Raw genomic sequence first — 20,174 nt, 5'->3', positions numbered from 1 at the left:
ACCACTCCCACTACACTGAAACACTAGCTAGGCACACATTTAACCATTTGATCGCCTTTGTTGTTAACCCCTTCCCTGCCGGTGTCATTAGTACAGTGACAGTGCCTATCGTTAGCATTGATCACTGTAATAATGTGATCAATGCTAAAAAAGTCCCCAAAAAAGTGTCAAAAGTGTCAGTTAGATGTTCAATTTGTCTGCTGCAATATCGTAGTCCCGATATAAGTCGCTGATCACCGCCATTACTAGTAAAACATAATAAAATAAAAATTCCATAAATATATCCCATAGTTTGTAGACGCTATAACTTTAGCGCAAACCAATCAATATACGCTTATTGGGACTTTTTTACCAAAAATATGTAGCAGAATACATATTGGCCTAAAGTGATGAGCAAATATTTTTTTATTGGATGTGTTTTAGAGCAGAAAGTTAAAAAAGTTTTATTATTTTCAAAATTGTCAGTCGTTTTTTTTTTTTATAGAGCAATAAATAAAAATGGCAGAGGTGATCAAATACCACCAAAAGAAAGCTCTATTTATGGGAAAAAACATTCAAGGACAAACAAGGACAAACATTTTATTTGGGTACAGTGTCACACGACCACACAAGTGTCAGTTAAAATAATGCAGTGCCGTATTGCAAAAAATGGCCTGGTCAGGAAGGGTGGTAAATCTTCCAGGGGTGAAGTGGTTAATGTGTTTAAAGCAGTGATGGGATAAAGGGGATAAAAACAAATAGCCTATTAAAAAATAAAATTACAAAATCAATTTTTTGCTGAAATATTCACCCACAGTCTAGAGATTTCCTCCACTTTTGTTCTGCTGTCAGATGTCCTCATTCTGATGACCAGCATCATTTAACCCACTTCCTCTAAGCCCAGGTTATTCTGGACCAGCCCCAGCCTGCAACTGGACATTGAAGAGGAAGCAACACAATGAGAAGCTAATTTGTTCTGTCACCCTGCTTTCTCTTCCTATCAGCATGCTTCTTGTTAGCACATGAACTCATTGGCACTTTGTTCTGCCTTTTCCTCTCAAAGGCAAGCCCTGTTGTACAGGGACAGCAAGAGTCTAATTCCAAGTTAAATTCATACATTGCTTGCATGACCACTTGATGACCGTGCTATAGCCGAATGACAGCTACAGTGTGGTCATCCAGTTCTGGTCTGAAGTCCTCGCAGAACAGCACCCCGCATCTGTCCTTCAAACACTGCTAATCACAGATTGGGGTAAAGGGCCAATCACAGTGGCCCTTTACTATGTGATCAGCTGTGTCCAATCACAGCTGATCACAATGTAAGCACACTTGCCGGTTATCTGCATTCCTCGGAGAGCCGATAACTTGCAAGTGTGACAGGCGACATCTACATTGATAATCAGGGCACTGGTCATCAGTGTCCTGATGATCAGTGCAGCCCCAACAGTACCAATAAGTGCCTATCAATGCTGCTTCTCAATGCCCATTAGGGCTGCCAATCAGTGGCCATCAGTGCTGCCAATCAGAGCCCAGCAGTGCTGCCTATTAATGCCCATCAGTGCCATCTATCAGTACCCATCAGTGCTGCCTCATCAGCACACATCAGTGAAGGAGAAAAATTAAGTATTTGCAAAATTTTACAGCAGAAATTAAGAAAAACTTTATTTTTCAAAATTGTCTGTCTTTTTTCGTTTGTTTAGCAAAAAATACAAAACCCAGTGGTGATTAAATACCACCAAAAGAAAGCACTATTTGTGGGTAAAATGATAAAAATGTCACATGAGTACAGTGTTGCATGACCGCACACTTTTCATTCAATGAACGACAGCACTGAAAGCTGAAAATTGGCCTGGGCAGGAAGGGGTAAAAGTACCCAATAAGCAAGTAGTTAATGACTACATAGCTGCATTAATGTATGTCTTATACTGTATATCTTCCTAGAGTTTAACTTTAAATTGCCCGTCATCTGCCTATATGTTTAGGATTTTTATAAGTTGGCATGGCATTTTATATTGCAGGTCTGTAATTTTTAGGAATAACACACCTAAATCTGTCCAAACAAGAGTCTAGTAGACATCCCGGGTATGATAAAGTTAGAAACACAAAATCATAAATGATAATATAATAAATAACTATAAATAAATTATAACAAATAATAATGTAATAATAATTAAAATTAATTAATAATGTATTCAAATCAAAAACACTGAAATTTGCTTAGTTGCAGAGTTGTCACTGTCATTACTTTCAGTGTTTGATGACGAATTTCCCCACAAATCACTATCGCTCAATTCTGCAAGTGATTCTAATTTATTATCACTGTTTTCTTGCTGGTCTAAAACCACGTTTGACGTAAAGGGACACTTTTTGGTTGCTATGGACAATCTCCAGTTTCTAGGCAGAAAGAACAGTATTTATAATATAAAAGTGTATGCAGGGCACGGGACAAACCACCAGTGGTGTCACTAGGGTTGGTGTCATCTGGTGCGGTAAAACATGGTGTCACCTCCCTCCTGTCTAGGCTGCCCAGCACCCTGCATATAGCACACGGTCATGGGACGCACCCCAAACCGGCCCCTGTAAATTATAGTGTAGGGTGATATAGTGGCAGGTTAGGGTAGTATAGGGTGGTATAGTGGCAGGTTGGAGTGGTATAGTGGCAGGTTGGGGTGGTATAGGGCATGTTAGGGTAGTATAGAGTGGTATAGTGACAGGTTGGCGTGGTATAGGGCAGGTTGTGGTGGTATATTGGAAGGTTAGGGTAGTATATTGGCAGATTGGGGTGGTACAGGGCAGGTTGGGGTGGTACAAGGCAGGTTGGAGTGGTATAGGGCAGGTTGGGGTGGTATATTGGCAGGTTGGGGTGGTACAGGGCAGGTTGGGGTGGTACAGGGCAGGTTGGAGTTGTATAGGGCAGGTTGGTGTGGTAAAAGGCAAGTTGGGGTGGTACAGGGCAGGTTGGGGTGGTACAGGGCAGGTTGGGGTGGCACATGGCAGGTTGGGGTGGTATAGGGCATGTTGGGATGGCACAGGGCAGGTTGGAGTGGTATAGGGCAGGTTGGGGTGGTACAAGGCAGGTTGGGGTGGTACAGGGCAGGTTGGAGTAGTACATGGCAGGTTGGGGTGGCACAGGGCAGGTTGGAGTGGCACAGGACAAGTTGGGGTGGTACAGGGCAGGTTAGGGTGGCACAAGGCAGGTTGGAGTGGTATAGGGCAGGTTGGGGTGGTACAAGGCAGGTTGGGGTGGTATAGGGCAGGTTGGGGTGGCACAGGGCAGGTTGGAGTGGTATAGGGCAGGTTGGGGTGACACAGGGCAGGTTGGAGTAGCACAGGGCATGTTGGGGTGGCACAGGGCAGGTTGAGGTGGTACAGGGCAGGTGGGGTGGTATAGTTCAGGTGTGGGTGGCACAGGGCATGTTGGAGTGGTATAGAGCAGGTTGGGGTGGCACAGAGCAGGTTGGGGTGGTATAGGGCAGGTTGAAGTGGTATAGGGTAGGTTGGGGTGGCACAGGGCAGGTTGAAATGGCACAGGACAAGTTGGGGTGGTTCAGGGCAGGTTAGGGTGACACAGGGCAGGTTGGAGTAGCACAGGGCAGGTTGGGGTGGCACAGGGCAGGTTGGAGTGGTATAGGGCAGGTTGGGGTGGTACAGGGCAGGTTGAAGTGGTATAGGGCAAGTTGGGGTGGCACAGGGCAGGTTGAAATGGCACAGGACACGTTGGAGTGGTATAGGGCAAGTTGGGGTGGCACAGTGCAGGTTGAAATGGCACAGGACAAGTTGGAGCAGTATAGGGTAGGTTGGGATGGCACAGGGCAGGTTGGAGTAGCACAGGGCATGTTGGGGTGGCACAAGGCATGTTGGGGTGGCACATGGCATGTTGGGGTGGTACAGGGCAGGTTGGTGTGGTATAGGGCAGGTGTGGGTAACACAGGTCATGTTGGGGTGGTATAGAGCAGGTTGGGATGGCTGGCACAGGGCAGGTTGGGGTAGTATAGAGCAGGTTGGGGTGGCACAGGGCAGGTTAGGACTCTATGCAGTCAGATTGTGCTGTGCAGTAACTTACAGCATGCCTCATTCCTGCAGATGAAGACTTGGGTGGGTCTGCTGTTTCCTGGCATATATCTCCTTCAGCTGTGGGATCAGCCAGTGTGAAGGGGTCTGTGGGAGGATTGGAGGAGGCGGTGCGGACACACCCCCAGCTCCGTCCACCAACTTCAGCTGCCTCGGAGATAATGGAGATCTCCAAGTGACAGCTTAACCTGAAGGGGGAGTGTTATAGGCAGCTTCGCCCGCACTGCTGGATGGCCTGCTCGCACCGCTCCGAGGCAAGCTATAGTAGTGTTTAGCGGCGGCCCCGGTGTCACCCCTCTGGCGGGTGTCACCCGGTGCAGGCCGCACCCCCATAGCAACGCCACTGCAAACCACTAGGGACAAAGGGGATGCGTAATTATTTTATACAGTACTGTAATCTGTAAAATTACAGTGTACTGTATGTATTGTGTGTTTTTAATTTTTTTAATTTGGCGCCGAACTCTGTCCCCGTGCATCGCAATGCTCGCAGGGAACGGAACTCAGCACTCAACACTCAGCACTCAGCACTGTGAATTGAGCAAGATGACAGCTCGCAGACACAGCAGGGAGACATTGAAGGATCCAGGGGACAAGGTAAGTTACTTTGCCTGGATACTGCAATGCGATCCTGAGTCTGGCTCGGGGTTACCACTTTTGGTACTGAAATCTCACCCCGAGCCAGACTCGGGAATACCGCCAGGGAGGTTAAAGAGCACAACACCTTACTGTAGTTTGGACAGTACTGGAAGCAGCGAGCAGGTAAGCCTTATCTAGTATCTTACTGCTGGCCTCAAAGTCAGATACTGTATGCTGTAAATGACCCTGATAGGTAATGCTTCCCACAAAAAATCAAGTTTTAGGTGTAGGCGGAGTTGACATTTAATATAAGTGAAAAAAATAAATTACAATGTTACATATGGAGTGGCAAATCTTGTTTTTGAATTCAGTTCTCTTTTTTTTCTTGAGATTATATAACAGTTACAGATGACTGCCATTTATTCAAGTAGCTAAGGAAAGAACACAGCTTAACTACTGTACATTCCTTGGCAAGAGGAAGAGGCACGCTGTCTCTTACTGGAACCTCAGACAGATCAGAATGATAATGTATGAATCACTACCCTATTTATTTACTAAAGTACAGTAGTAGAATATTTTCACTTTTCAAAGTGAAGGGTCATTTAGCTAAGTAGATAGCATGAAACAATGTTTACTGTTTTAATATCCAGTCATGTGCAATACAATTAATTCACTTTGCTAATTGATCATTCTCTATGCCTTCAAAGCCCACTCAATTGTGTACATACATTTCAGCTTGATCTATTATGGTCATTTTGAAACGGGGGTAAGGTGATACAGGAAAACATGTATAAGTCAAGAGCTCTAGTGAAATGTAAAAATTGTATTCAAAATATTTCTTTACCTGAATAAAAAAGAAAAAGAAAACAGGGGACATAGCTAGCATGTGAATTGAAACAATCAAGAGTTTCGCTCTTCCAGTGGTGCTGGGTCCTCCTAGCATCACCTTGTGGTGCCACAAATCATCCCTGTGGTTTACTTTGGTCAGTGTTAGCAACATGGGTTTCAAGAGGGAAGATAGCTTGCGGCCCCAGAAGCTAATGGAGTTTTCTTTTTTCATCTACCCAGAGACACAGTCAAGACGGTGGCAGCTGCCTCTCCTCTGCATCCAACAGCTGCTTTCCTATAGGGTATCAGTAGATGTGCTGCTCTTAACAGTGTCCCCCCTGGACTCCATCTTTTTGGCTTCACTTGTACTGTTGACACAATTCACAGAGAAACCAGCCAAGTTAGGACCTTGTGTTCCAGAGTCTAACACAGACTGTACATGAGTGATTATACCACTTCCATCCCTGGATAACACTAGAGGACCTATAGTTTCTTCCTATGCCTTTCCTACAGCAAACCAGACAATAATCAAAACAACTTTAACCACTTCAGCCCCAGAAGGATTTGCCCCACTTAATGACCAGGCCATTTTTTGCGATACGGCACTGCGTCGCTTTAACTGACAATTGCGCGGTCGTGCGACGCAGTACCCACAAAAAAATTTTCCCACAAATAGAGCTTTCTTTGGTGGTATTTGATCATCTCTGCGGTTTTTATTTTTTGCGCTATAAACAAAAAAAACAACATTTTTTTTTTACTTTTTGCTATAATACATATCCAAAAAATAGGTATATATAAACAAACTGATTTAGTCATCAGTTTAGGCTGATATATATTATTTTACAAATTTTTGGTAAAAAAAAAAATCACAATAGGCATATATTGATTGGTTTGCGCAAAAGTTATTGTGTCTACAAACTACGGGATAGATTTAGGGACTTTTATTTATTTTTTATTGTTTTTACTGGTAAAGGCAGCGATCTGCGATTTTTAGCGGGACTGCAAAATTGCAGCGGACAAATCTGACCCCAAATTACACTTTTTGGGGGCCAGTGACATTATTACATTGATCAGTGCTATTAAAATGCACTGATTAATGTAAAAATTACACTGGCAGGGAAGGGGTTAACACTAGGGCCAATTAAGGGGTTAAGTGTGTTCCTTCAGTGTGTAACTGTAGGGGGGATGGGCTTACTGAAACATGACAGAGATCACAGTTCCCAATCACTGGGAACAGTAGATCTCTGTCATGTCACTAGGCAGAATGGAGAAATGACTTGTCTACATTGGAAGTACCCCGTTCTGCCTCTCCTCGCCACGATCACGGGCCGCTGATAGACATAGAGTCTGCAGGACACGCGAGCACGCTCCTGCTTGCTCGCATTATCCTGCTTTTACAGACTGACATACAGGTATGTCAGTTTGCACAGGAGAGCCGACCTGCCGCATTATATAAGCATGTGCAGGTCGGCAAGTGGTTAAAAGACATGCTTATTTCATTAAGAATCTCCTTGCACATAGACATAATGTCCTGTGTGCAATAATTGAGATCTGAAGTGTAGGAACTAGGAGACAGATTTCCTCAGCCTCTCAACACACAGCTGAGAGCCCGAACTAGCAGTTCCTGTTCTCTCCAAAGCCCGGAACTCCAGTGAGCGCTGGAGGGGCAGAGCAGAGATCTGGTGACTGACAGTTACCACTCTCTACTCAGAACTGACTAAAAACTAAATGATTAGTGGTCATGTGATAACTCTCATCTAAGAGCTGACAGGGGACATTTGCAGCATCGGACTGATGCTGCAGCCATTTAGGTGACTGTGCATGTTTGTTTTTCTTGCTATTCTACACTTCTGCTTTAAAAACCCTGCCAATACTATTTTAATATGTTACACTGGATAATTCAACTATTTATTTGGCAAAAAGGAGGGCAAAGACTATAGGGACTATAGGTGACCTCAAAAATTATTACACTAGAAGGATTCCAGATCAACCTAAATATTGGAAAAGGCCCTCCCCAGAGATACTAGACGCAATATAGAAAGACGTTTGGTTCCAAGGAATGACATATACTCATACTTAATATTGTTAACTGGGAACAATGTCTCCTTTACTGAACTTTCTACAACTAGCCAAGCATCCATTACTGCCTGGAGAACATTCAATCCTTACCTATTTCTGCCCATCAAGAATTGGTGCTTAAATGTCATTACATTTGTACATGATCTCTATGCAGGTCCTACACTTGAACAGTTTACAATGTTAACCACTGAGTTTGGCCTCTCAGCAATAGAAAATCTTAGTCACCTACAACATTTTCATTTTCCCACATAAGCTGCTAATGTTGATATCACTATCTATAAATCAGCATGGCAGTTTTACAAATTATCAAAGCCAAAGACCAAAGGAATCAAGTGTAAAACCAAAAAACTCTGTGCTAATGAAAATGATAGTGGATAAATAATAATTTCACAAAAGTGGGAAAGCTGCCAACACAAATATCCACATACAGATATTTCAAACAATATATTATCTTTCATGTAAGTAGATAATCATTACATGTGCATAATGTGAATAAAAGCTTTTTTTATATATATGTGTACCCACCGGGCTTACCGCACATAGCAAAATACCTCTAGATACTCGTGTACTCGCATAAAACAGTTGGTATTTTTACAAATTAGGTTCGGCACCGAGTGCACATGCACATGGTGTAATGATGTCAGACTTCATGCCCCTCCTGATACATTTCGTTAGACTTAATGACTTCAGGGGGGAAAGGAATCGAAGGAGTGCTTCATACAATCATGAACTGAATGTGCCTGTGTTTTGGATATTGCAGATGTTCCCCAAACCCCACTGAAATCTATAGGGGATGGATCCAGCAAATTCATTTTGCCCATTTTAAATGTTGATAGAAAAGGATTTATCAAACTAAGGTTATAGGGAGCTGGGTACTGTCAGGAGGAACATGTAACAAAGAAAAAAAAAGATGATACCATTTGGCAGGTAGCAGCACTTTTAGAAAGGCTTAAATTGCAATATTAAAAATGCACAATTCTACATGTTTGTATTATTTCCATTTGTTCCCTTTTTCCAATTAAAAAAAACATTCAAATTGCCAGCAAATTACATTTTCCAGCCACTGTGTGTTGTTTGTAAACGAGCAGCTGGAAATTCCTTTCAACATCAATATTATACCTTTATCCTAGCAACCAAAGATGCATAGTAGTTAGGGTCTGGTGTGTTTTGTAATGCCGCGTACACACGGTCGGACTTTTCGTCTACAAAAGTCCGACGGACGCCGATGGACTAAAGCTGGCTGACAATCCGATCGTGTGTGGGCTTCCCCGGACTTTCAGCGGACTTTCAGCTGACTTTTCCAGCCGCAAATCTGACGGACTTTAGATTTGAAACATGCTTCAAATCTTTACGTCGTAACTACGCCGGACCCAGAAATCCGCTGGTCTGTGTGCTAGTCCGACGGACAAAAACCCACGCTAGGGCAGCTATTGGCTACTGGCTATCAACTTCCTTATTTTAGTCCGGTGTACGTCATCACATACGAATCCGTCGGACTTTTGTGTGATCGTATGTAGGCAAGTCCGTTCGTAAGAAAGTCTGCCGCAAGTCCGCCAAAAGTCCGCCAAAAGTCTGACAAAAGTCCGTCGAAAGTCTGTCGGACAGGCTGTCGGACTTTTGTAGGCGAAAAGTCCGACCGTGTGTACGCGGCATAAGAGAAACTCCATGCATAAAAAAAGGCTTAGAAAACCTCCAAAGTGCATACCAGACACAAGGGGTTTTAAGGGGTAATCCTACAGAAAACAAAAAAACAATCAAAGTGACCCTCATCTGAGCATGGCTGGCCAGAAAAGGGGGGGGTTGGGTTTGTATCTCCCTCTTGAACTATACCAGGCTACATTTTCTTAACATGGAAAATGTACCTTTACAAGGGGGCCTTGGCAAAGAACCCTGTCTTTGTTGTTCTCATGTTGAAGACAACAAGGGTCTCATCCATATATCTCTTTCCCAGTGGTTGTGGGGCTTTAAAGGATGGAAGAATTTTTTGAATTTGGAGCTCCTTGTTAAAAAAAGGGGATATCCACTCCCAGTGAATGAGTAAGTGTTACATAGTACCAAAAAAGAAAGCAAATTAACACACTGTACATACAATATAGTTCTTTATTGAAATAATAATAATGACCCATGATGTATAAAGTCCCGCAATATAAAAATCAAAAAGGTCTATGATGTCCAAAATAATGCCTCACAAAGTAAATGTCCAATGACAATTCTCTCCTACTGATGCTTTCAGAGGGAATGTTATAAAATTTCAATGATGTCATGCATAGCGAGACAGTCACCAGTGTCCTAGCAAACAGTGACACATTCAGGCCCAATTCACTGCTATACTTGGTGAATGATATTGACCAGCATCCCTGGCCCCACTGAATGGGGCCGGGGATATATATTTGGTTGCTAAGATGCTGGCAGCTGCTGTTGTCTTAGTAACCACAGACCTGATTGAGGAGCTTCCATTCATTAGTGACAGTAGTAATAACATGGCTATAAATTTGACCTGAATCCAGGCCAACAGCTTAAAGTGGGGTTCCACCCAAATTTTGAACATTATCTCTATGCATTCTCTTCCTTAGCTAGATGCTGACATGCTGTGTAAAAAAATTTAAATCGCCGTAATTACCTTTTTTTTCTAATCTTCTTAGCACTTCCTGGTTTTCCTCCCATGGGAGTAGGCATGTTTCTAGCCTCTCCCAGACCTCCCAACAGTCCCCTGGGAGCTAGTCTTAGGCTTCCCAGCATGCATTGTGCAACAGCGTCATCACAACATCTCGGTGAATGCTGGGAGCACAGCATTCATCGCATCCAGGAAATACATGCTTGTGGGCTTCAAATGCCCACAATGAAGATGGAAACCGCCTTCAGTGAATTTTATAAGTTATTCTTTACAACGAAATCGGACACAGGCGGACTTATTATACAGAACATGTGAGTAGATAATCATGAGAAGAAAAGTTTGTGAATGAACTACAAAAAAAAAAAACGATAGATAGGTGGACCCCCGCTTTAATCACTTTAGCTCTCATACCTGTATACCACCTATGAACAAGAGCAGTTTTTATATTTCCATTATGGGCCTGTTTATTCAGTGACATTATTTAAGATAACAATGTAATACATGCATTGTTTTTTGAGACAGAAAGGCTTGTTTTTGGCAAAATTTATTTGCAAAAACTTTTTTATTTTCTATGTAATCTATAGAAAAAATATATACTAAAATGACAATTATGCTTTTTCTATTTTGTTCAGTGTTAGTTTTAAGGTAAGTAGTGTTACTATAGGTAAAAGTATACATTTAATTCTATATTTTTTTCTATTTGTAATTAAACTAAAATTACATTTCTGGTACAAAGCATGGTAAAGTTTTTTTCAAATCTCTTAATTGGTTGAACTGGATGGATATGTGTTTTTTTAACCAGATTAAATATGTAACTATGTAATCAAATCATTTTTTTACATGACACTAAAAAAAACTACTAAACAAAAGAGAGAATTTCTATCCAGCCATTTTCATTTTTCCTGTTCCTCAGCCAAACTGCACAACTAGAGGGTCTAACCACTTCCTTTGCTAGAGGCATGGGATACAATGGTGTCACCTCAGTGCCTGCAGCCAGCTGCTTGGACAATTACATGGATAAGTCTTTAATTTTCATCACTAATGCTGCATACACAGGATGGGAATTTCCATCAAAAAAAGTGTGATGGGAGCTTTTAGTCAGATATTCCGACCGTGTGTATGCTCCATCCAGCTTTTTCTGTCTGAATTTTCGCCAGCAAAAGATTGAGAGCTGGTTCTCTATTTTTTCCGATGGAAAAAGTTCTTGACAGAAATTCCGTTTGTCTGTTTGCAATTCTGACGCGCAAAAAAACACGTATGCTCGGAAACAATTTGATGCATGCTCGAAAGCATTGAACTTTATTTTCTCAGCTCGTCATAGTGTTATACATCACTGCATTCTTGGCGATTGATAGTTCAGAGAACTTTTGTGTGACTGTGTGTATGCAAGCCAAGCTTGAGTGTAATTCTGCTAGAAAAACCATCCAATATTTTTCCGACGGAAATTCCGCTCGTGTGTACGAGGCATTAGTGCTCTCCTCCAGTTGGCATTAAAATATGTTTATTTTTAAATAGTGTTCTAGGATTTTTTCCTTTTCCCAACCTAGTAATCCTGCAAATACCACACTTCCTGTTACCCAGTGGCTAAGCTCACTCCACCATATCTGTCAGAATCTATGGTTGTTATGGACTAAAATCATACCCGGCCTTTCTTCATTCCCACCCATTACATGGAGGATGGGTAGATAAGTATTTTTTAGAATGAAGAACACATGGTTTATGCTTTTAGTTCAGTGCACAGGAAGTGACATTGATACTGCATTTCTATCAAAATTTTATACTTGCTTAAAAAATGTTTTTACTTAAAAAGGAGAATTAATGCAGTCACCACAGCTAAGGAAGGGTAAGATAAATTATATGGATTTTTCCACATATTTAATTATTCCTGAAAACATCTTTGGGCCCAGTGGCAGAAAATACAGCAACAGAATTTCACAGAAAATTCAATAAATTTCAATAAAACAACCCAATTTAAAAAAGTTTTGCACCACTGGTAACTTTCAACCATTACCTTATTATCACTTTAATTCATAAAAAGTAATATAAGAGATTGCATACCTTAAAAAATGTCATTGTTGCACCATCTTGAACAGCTCCATATTCAATTTTAGTCTGTTTGGCTAAATCATCAGCAGAATCGATAGGGGATTCCATGCGTTCCACTGTGAGAAAGGCAGCTAAGTTGGCAGTATATGAAGAAATGATGATAAGAGTAAAAAACCACCATATTCCTCCCACTATCCTTGTAGAAAGAGCTTTGGGCATAAGTTCGGAACCTAGTAAAAATCAAGGGATATATTATCAACATGATTCAAGTTAATCAACTATTCCATGCACAATAAAATTTACTAGAATTTAGCACTATAGCAAAAGGTCTAATGGATTTGTGCACAGACATTATAAGCATTTGTTGTGAATACCACCCCAATGCACATGCAATTGTGTAAAACATGGCAAAGCACCTTAACGTGTTGCAGAAAAACATTTTTGATGTGTCTGATTTATGGGACATTTTGATGCATTTGAAACCCATTGACCTTATTAGGCTGACTTAATGTGTTATGGGGCGTACACACGGTCGGACTTTTCACATGCAAAAGTCTGACGGACGCCGCCGGACCAAATCCGACCGTGTGTGGTCTCCATCGGACTTCCGACGGACCGTTTCGGCCGGAAATCCGACGTACTTTAGATTTGAAACTTGCTTCAAATCTTACGTCGTAACTCCGCCGGACTCAGTTCCTGACGGAAAGCCCGTTCGTCTGTATGCTGGTCCGACGGACCAGATACGACGGAGGAGCAGGGTACTGCATATCGCGCTCGCTGCAATAGGAAAAACAAATTTTTCCATTGCGGCGAGCGCGGGGGGGCATCCCAGGCCCTTAGGTCTGGTATGGAACTTTAAGGGGAACCCCCTAGCCGAAAAACTGGCATGGGGTCCCCCCAAAATCCATACCAGACCCCAATCCGAGCACGCAGCCCGGCCGGTCAGGAAAGGGGGTGGGGACGATCGAGCGCCCCCCCTCCTGAACCGTACCAGGCCGCATGCCCTCAACATGGGGGGTGCTTTGGGGGAGGGGGCGCCTTGCGGTGCCCCCCCACCACAAAGCACCTTGTCCCCATGTTGATGAGGACAAGGGCCTCTTCCCGACAACCCTGGTCGACCACGCCCCTTAAAACGTCACAGTCCCAGCATGCCCAGGGACTGTGACATCATATGGGGGCGGGGTCTCCGCCTATATAAGTCACAACGGAGCCCTCAGAGACCAGTCCAGCCGGAGAGAGCGTCGTGTCAACATCTGGGGAAGAGAAGAGAAGACAAGAAGTCCAGACCTCCGCTGGCAATAGAGCTACCTGAAGACAGCGGAGGGGCCGGCCGAAGAACCAACCGGACGCCGGGAGAAGAGGGACCCCCGAAGCCGGAGCAAGATCCCCCCCAGAGCTGTTTAATAAAATATTTTAAAAACCTGTGTTGTGTTTTATTATTTACACTTTTTCCCTAGGTGAATGGGTAGGGGTACCATGTACCCCATACTCATTCACATAGGGTGGGGGGGCCGGGATCTGGGGGCCCTCGTATTATAGGGGGCTTCCGGATTCCGATAAGCCCCCCGCCCGCAGACCCCGACAACCAACGGCCAGGGTTGTCGGGAAGAGGCCCTTGTCCTCATCAACATGGGGACAAGGTGCTTTGTGGTGGGGGGGCACCGCAAGGCGCCCCCTCCCCCAAAGCACCCCCCATGTTGAGGGCATGCGGCCTGGTACGGTTCAGGAGGGGGGGCGCTCGCTCGTCCCCACCCCCTTTCCTGACCGGCCGGGCTGCATGCTCGGATCGGGGTCTGGTATGGATTTTGGGGGGGACCCCACGCCGGTTTTTCGGCGTAGGGGGTTCCCCTTAAAGTTCAATACCAGACCTAAGGGCCTGGGATGCCTGCGACGGCGCTCGCAAGGTTTCAATCTCGCCAAAAAAAGCGGCGAGATTGAATTCCTTTTCTAGTCCCGTCGTACCCGAGTCACGTTCAAAATGAACGGACTTGTCCGTGTGTGGGAAAGTCCGTTCATTCTGAAAGTCCGGCGGAAGTCCGTCGGGAAGACCAGATTCCGGAAAGTCCGGCCGTGTGTAGGCAAGTCTGGCCGTTCAGAAAGTCCGGCGATAGTCCGCCGGAAGTCTGGCGGCAAGTACGTCGGACCTAGCTTTCCAGAAAGTCCGACCGTGTGTACGCCCCATTACATTTTAACACATGGCATAACACTTGTTAATGCACATGCATTAACACTCTGCACACATTTAAATGGGTCCTAAATATGGAAATAAATTGGTTGTAATTAGAGTTAGCTGTTTAAATACAATCAGGTATGATTTGAGTCAGCCCTCACCAATATAATTTTCATCAATAAAGGTCAAGCTGGCAAAAAGAAGTTCACAGAGCACATCTTGTCATGCTCAGGAAAAAAAAGAAGTTGCTAAAAAAATAGTTGATGAAGGCTATCAGTCTTGCCAAGTTAGACAATGACTTTTGAATCTCTTATTTTATGAACCTTATCTGAACCAAAGGCAAAACCATACTTTTTAAGTAGATAAAGTTCAGAATACCAGTCCATCTACCTAAATGTTACCGCCATCACAGAGTTCAGAAATGAACCTCAAAACATCAACAAGTAAAAGCTTCCTTTATATTAGTCAGAGGTCATGTTTTAAGAAAGGGAACAATGTTGTGCAAAATTAAATACATGGGGAGAAAATAGAAAACACTCTTCACAAAAAATTAAAGCAAGTCTATAGTTCAACAAAATGATTGGGATGTCAATTCAGGCTTATGGATGAATGTTTTGGTAACTTTCAGATCAAAATTTTTTGGATGTCCACAATATATCTAGTGAAAACAAATATGAACTTGTTATAGTAAGAACATTTTACAACAGCCAATCACTGCAAAAGCCTCGTAAATATATATGGAGGTTTGGCTGCCACAGAATTTGGACACCTTGCTATTACTGAAGGACCATTCGTTGCTCCTAAATCATAGAATTCTAAAGGGGAATGTCTGGTTAGTAGTCTATGAGTTTGAAACAAACTGTAATGCCCTGTACGATCGGACATTCCAACAACAGAATCCATGGATTTTTTCCGACGGATGTTGGCTCAAACTTGTCTTGCATACACACGGTTGCACAAAGTTGTCGAAAAATCTGATAGTTACGGTGACGTAAAACACGTACATTGGGGACTATAAATGGGGCAGTAGCCAATAGCTTTCGTCTTTTAATTTATTCTGAGCATGCGTGGCACTTTGTGCGTTGGATTTGTGTACACACGATTGGAATTTAAAGGATCGAATTTTGTTGTCGGAAAATTTTATATCCTGCTCTCAAACTTTGTGTGTCAGAAATTCCAACGGAAAAAGTCCGATGGAGCCCACACACGGGCATCAGAATTTCCAACAACAAAAACCGATCGCACTTTTTCCTTCGGAAAATCCGACCGTGTGTACAGGGCATAACTGTGTTCTGTGCAAAGACAATGACCCCAAACATGCACCCAATTTCTAATATTAGAGATAGAATTGCTACTAAAATCATAGTTAAAGTTCTTTTTCAGATCAGACCTTTACAGAACTACTCTTGTTTAAAAATCTGTTGTTCAAAGGTTCCATGATAAGGAGTGAGACAAAGTGTCCCAGAACAATATGAGGCCATGGTTAATAGCTGCTGAAAGTGTACCATTGCAGACAATCAATCTGGCTATGGCCAGATGCTGAAACTTTTATATATTTCAATATCTTTCACATAACCAAATGACATAGAATGGTACTATGTGTACCATCAGAACTAAAATAAATGTATTTTCCAGCACTCACTTCATGTTAAAGAGATATAGATTAGCAAAGGGAGGAAAAGGTGTGTGGTTTTTTTTTTAAATATGTGTGTGTATTGAATTTACTATATAAAAATGTGTGAATCACCAGAACAATGCAATTACATGTAGCACTTGGTCCTGTTCAGAACAGTACTGTGGTTTGAAAATAAAAACATTTTTCCTGTTTTTGCTGGCTGTCAGTTCCACTCCAGGCTGAAGCCTAGTTTATAGGTGTTTCTATAGGGGGAGCCACCTCTCAGCACGGTAGTCACTACCCCCTCTTCATTCTCATTGAGGGGGATATTGATTATTGTCTGAACCCCTTATGCTTGCCAGGCAGTATCTCTGCCTCTAAAAACATCTGCCATCTTCCATTCCTGTTTTTTTCTGCAGTTACAATAACATGACTACAATGACCCAACAATGAAGGCATTTCTTAGACAGAATTTTCTCCCCAATATGGTTATCTGAATATTGGGGATCTTGGTGCAGCATCATTATTAAATAATTACAGAGATCAGAGTACAGACAGACAACTGAGCACAGACCCACCTGCCTTATATCCTGCCCAGACAATGGACATTTTTGATTTGACAGATTCAGTTTCCATTGATTTCCTGGATAAACTTCTATTGAAACTGGAAGCAAGATGAATCTTCCATCTTAATTCTCTAGCTCTATCTGGCCTTAATGAAGGCTTTACATTTCTACCTAAAAAGTCTTTGTATTTGTCTAATAGCTTTGTTCAATATCAATATTTGTATGGATCTTATTTGTATTTAGGAAAGAAAAATAAGCTACACTCAGGCCCCTTTCACACTGGGGCGGTGCGGGCGCCGGCGGTAAAACAACGCTTTACCGTAGTTTTAGCAGTGGTATTCGGCTGCTAATGGGGCAGTTTTACCCCCCTGCTAGCAGCCGAGAAAGGATTAAAACCACCGCAAAGCACTGCTGCAGCAGCGCTATCCCAGCGGTATAGCCGCGCTGCCCAATTGATTTCACCGCTCCTTCACCGCTCCAAAGATGCTGCTAGCAGGACTGTTTTTACTGTCCTGCCAGCGCACCTCTCCAGTATGAAAGCCCTCGGGGCTTTCACATTGGAGACACAGCAGCAGCTCTTTCAGGGAGCTTTGCAGGCACTATTTTTAGCACTGTAGTGCCTGCAAAGCGCACCAGTGTGAAAGGGGTCTCACTTTTGATTCCTTTTTGGACAAAAGGAATTGTACTGTATACAGTATATGTACAGGGCAATGATATATGGGATAGATAATAATAATATGAGCATGTGCGGCAGCCATCCTAGATGGTCAGGTTTTAAATAGGGGGACTGCAAACAAAAGATGCCATTTTCCTTTCACCATGTGACAGTCATGTACTCGTGGTTGCTCATTCTCTTAATTTTTCTTACTTTTCTACCTCAGACTAAGCTCTATTTGAGCGTATCGTCATGATCACATGACTTTACCTGATAAAGTCACGTGATCATGACAATATGCTTCGGAGCGTGCGGACACCAGAAGTGACGCTAGGCCATGAGCTCGCTGCTCATTGTTGTTTTACCCTGTTTTAAACTGTTTAAATGTGAGTACTTTACCGTTTGCTGTCTTAAATAAACATTAGCTCTATATACTTCACCATTGGGGCTCCCTGTTTCTCCTTCTTTCTCTGTTTGCCTGACATGCTGCCCTGAGAGGAATCCTGTGGTTTTATTACCCAAAGAAGGAAAAATACATACACATAGGCTACATACAGATTTGAACTGATAAGGATAAACACCTAGGGAGATTGTTTGGAGGATACGATAATCTGGATCACCCCCCAGTTATTCCTATGCTGTTTGCCTTACAGCGGTAAGGTAAGGAGCCATTGCACCTTTAGGTGAAATTGCACCGAAGACAAGAATCACCCAAGTCACCTTGTCACTTTTGTCAGTTGATATTCAGCACCTTAATCACCGGCACTTTCTCTGAAGACACCATTCACTTTTGAACTTTTAGTATTGTGAAGCTTTCACCACTTGCACTTTATTATGTGTAGATTCATGGAATGTAGTATATTTTATGAACTTTTAATTTTGTATAGTGAATGTTTTCTATTATCTATAAATTTTGATGTATGAAATCAATGATCATTTTCACATGTACTTGTATGTTTATGAACTTATACACTAAGCACTTTATTTTGTCACGTTAGCACTTTAGCACTTGGAGCACAGCACCATATTTTGGTTTATTTTAATTACAAATTTTGATTTAATATTTCACAGCAGGGTCCATTCCTGCGCCAAACAAGAGTATCTGTGAGGGGTTACAGTGTTGTGGCAACACCACCACCCAAGGCCCAATTTTTCTGCCCATATTTAACAGGGGTATGTAATTACAATGTTTGATCCAATATTTCACAGCAGGGCATGTTCCTGCACCCAACAAGGGTATCTGTGAGGGGTTACAGTGTTGTGGCACCACCACCACCACCCAAGGCCCAATTTTTCTGCCCTTGTTTAACAGGGGCATGTAATTACAACTTTTGATATAATATTTTAACGCATGGGCCCGTTCCTGTGCCCAACAAGAGTATCTGTGAGGGGTTACAGTGTCGTGGCACCACCACCACCACCCAAGGCCCCATTTTTCTGTCCTTGTTTAACAGGGGCATGTAATTACAATTTTTGATATAATATTTCATAGCAGAGCCCGTTCCTGCACCCAACCAGCATAACTGTGAAGGCTTACAATGTTGTGGCACCACCACCACCACCAAAGACCCAATTTTTTTGCCCCTGTATAACAGGGGCATGTAATTACAATTTTTGATATAGTATTTCACAGCAGGGCCCATTCCAGTGCTCACCAAGAGTAACTGTGAGGGCTTAAAGTGTTCTGGTACCACCAACACCTAAAGCCCAATTTTCTGCAGAGTATATAGGGTGGGCCGTATAGTATATATACTGCTGTTCAGAGAATATAGTTCCTGGGGGCCTGGGAGACCCCCACGCCATTTTTTTTTATTTGGGTGAAGCGTTCCCCTTAATATCCATACCAGACCCAAAGGGCCTAGTAATGGACTGGGGGGAACCATGCCATTTTTTTCAATGATTTTCATCTATATTGCCAGGACCCGACTATAAGTTACAGCCGCGAGCAGTTTTAAATTACTTTTTTCCTTTAGAAATGTAATTTTGCTGTGGTATTATTCTAAACATGGGAAAACTGGGCCACTTTACAGGCATACTATAGACACCCCCAGGCACGATATTTAAAGGAATATTTAATTTTTATTGTTTATTTTTAAACATTATCAAAATCACTGCTCCCTCAAAAACAGACGTTTTTCAAACTTTTTTTGCATTGATACATGTCCCCTGGGGCAGGACCTGGGTCCCCAAACACTTTTTATGGCAATAACTTGCATATAAGTCTTTAAAATTAGCACTTTTGATTTTTCACGTTTGTGTCCCATAGACTTTAACGGTGTTTGTGTGTTTGAACACATTTTTTGCCTGTTCACATGTTCTGCTCATGCCTAATAGTGACATACAAGCAGTAAGTGTAAAGAGGCTAATTTGGAGTGTGATTGTTGTATGACTATATTAGATCTAAATATAACATAAATTTAAAAAAAATGAGAAGAGGAAAACAGCATATGAGACATTTTAACATGAAGATATGATTATAGATAAATATGATCATTGATTGATTATCATTAGACATGTGCAATTCGGTTTGTACTGAATAGATTTTCGTATGAATTTGTTGGTATTCATACATTTGGATCAATTCGAACATCTGAATAGCTGAAAGAACCAAAATACGAAAATTACGAAATTATGAATAAGCAAAATATGAACACGCTAAAATACGAACTTACGAAAATACAAAACTCCGAAACAGTAAAATAAAGAAAATGACATCTATAATGAATGATTTACATTTCTTACTTTCAATCCTTTGTCTGTTTGTAATTTTGCATGTTCGTATTTTCATTTGTGTGTTCATAATTTTGTTTCTCTGTCTGTTCGTAATTTCATTTGTTCGTGTTCTTGAATCGTTCTTTTGAATGGACAGTGTAAGTGTATCTTAATATGTATGTTTGTGATTTCGCGTTTTTGAATCGTTCTTTTGAATGGGCAGTGTATTAGTGAGTGATGTATCTTACTTAATATCTTTAGCC

General features: G+C 42.2%; 1 protein-coding gene across 3 annotated transcripts in view; it reads right to left on the bottom strand.

Moving 5' to 3' along the window:
* GRIK2 (glutamate ionotropic receptor kainate type subunit 2) overlaps nucleotides 1-20,174 on the bottom strand; it is a 1,356,701-nt gene that overhangs the window by 175,893 nt on the left and 1,160,634 nt on the right. For all 3 annotated transcript variants that reach the window (XM_073627000.1, XM_073626997.1, XM_073626998.1), the window contains one exon: nucleotides 12,206-12,423. In XM_073627000.1, coding sequence (XP_073483101.1) covers nucleotides 12,206-12,423 — 218 coding nt within the window. The remainder of the gene's footprint in view (nucleotides 1-12,205; nucleotides 12,424-20,174) is intronic.

Source organism: Aquarana catesbeiana, linkage group LG04 (assembly GCF_042186555.1).
Source record: "Aquarana catesbeiana isolate 2022-GZ linkage group LG04, ASM4218655v1, whole genome shotgun sequence".
NCBI lineage: Eukaryota > Metazoa > Chordata > Amphibia > Anura > Ranidae > Aquarana > Aquarana catesbeiana.
This window is presented reverse-complemented; position numbering and strand designations above follow the sequence as displayed.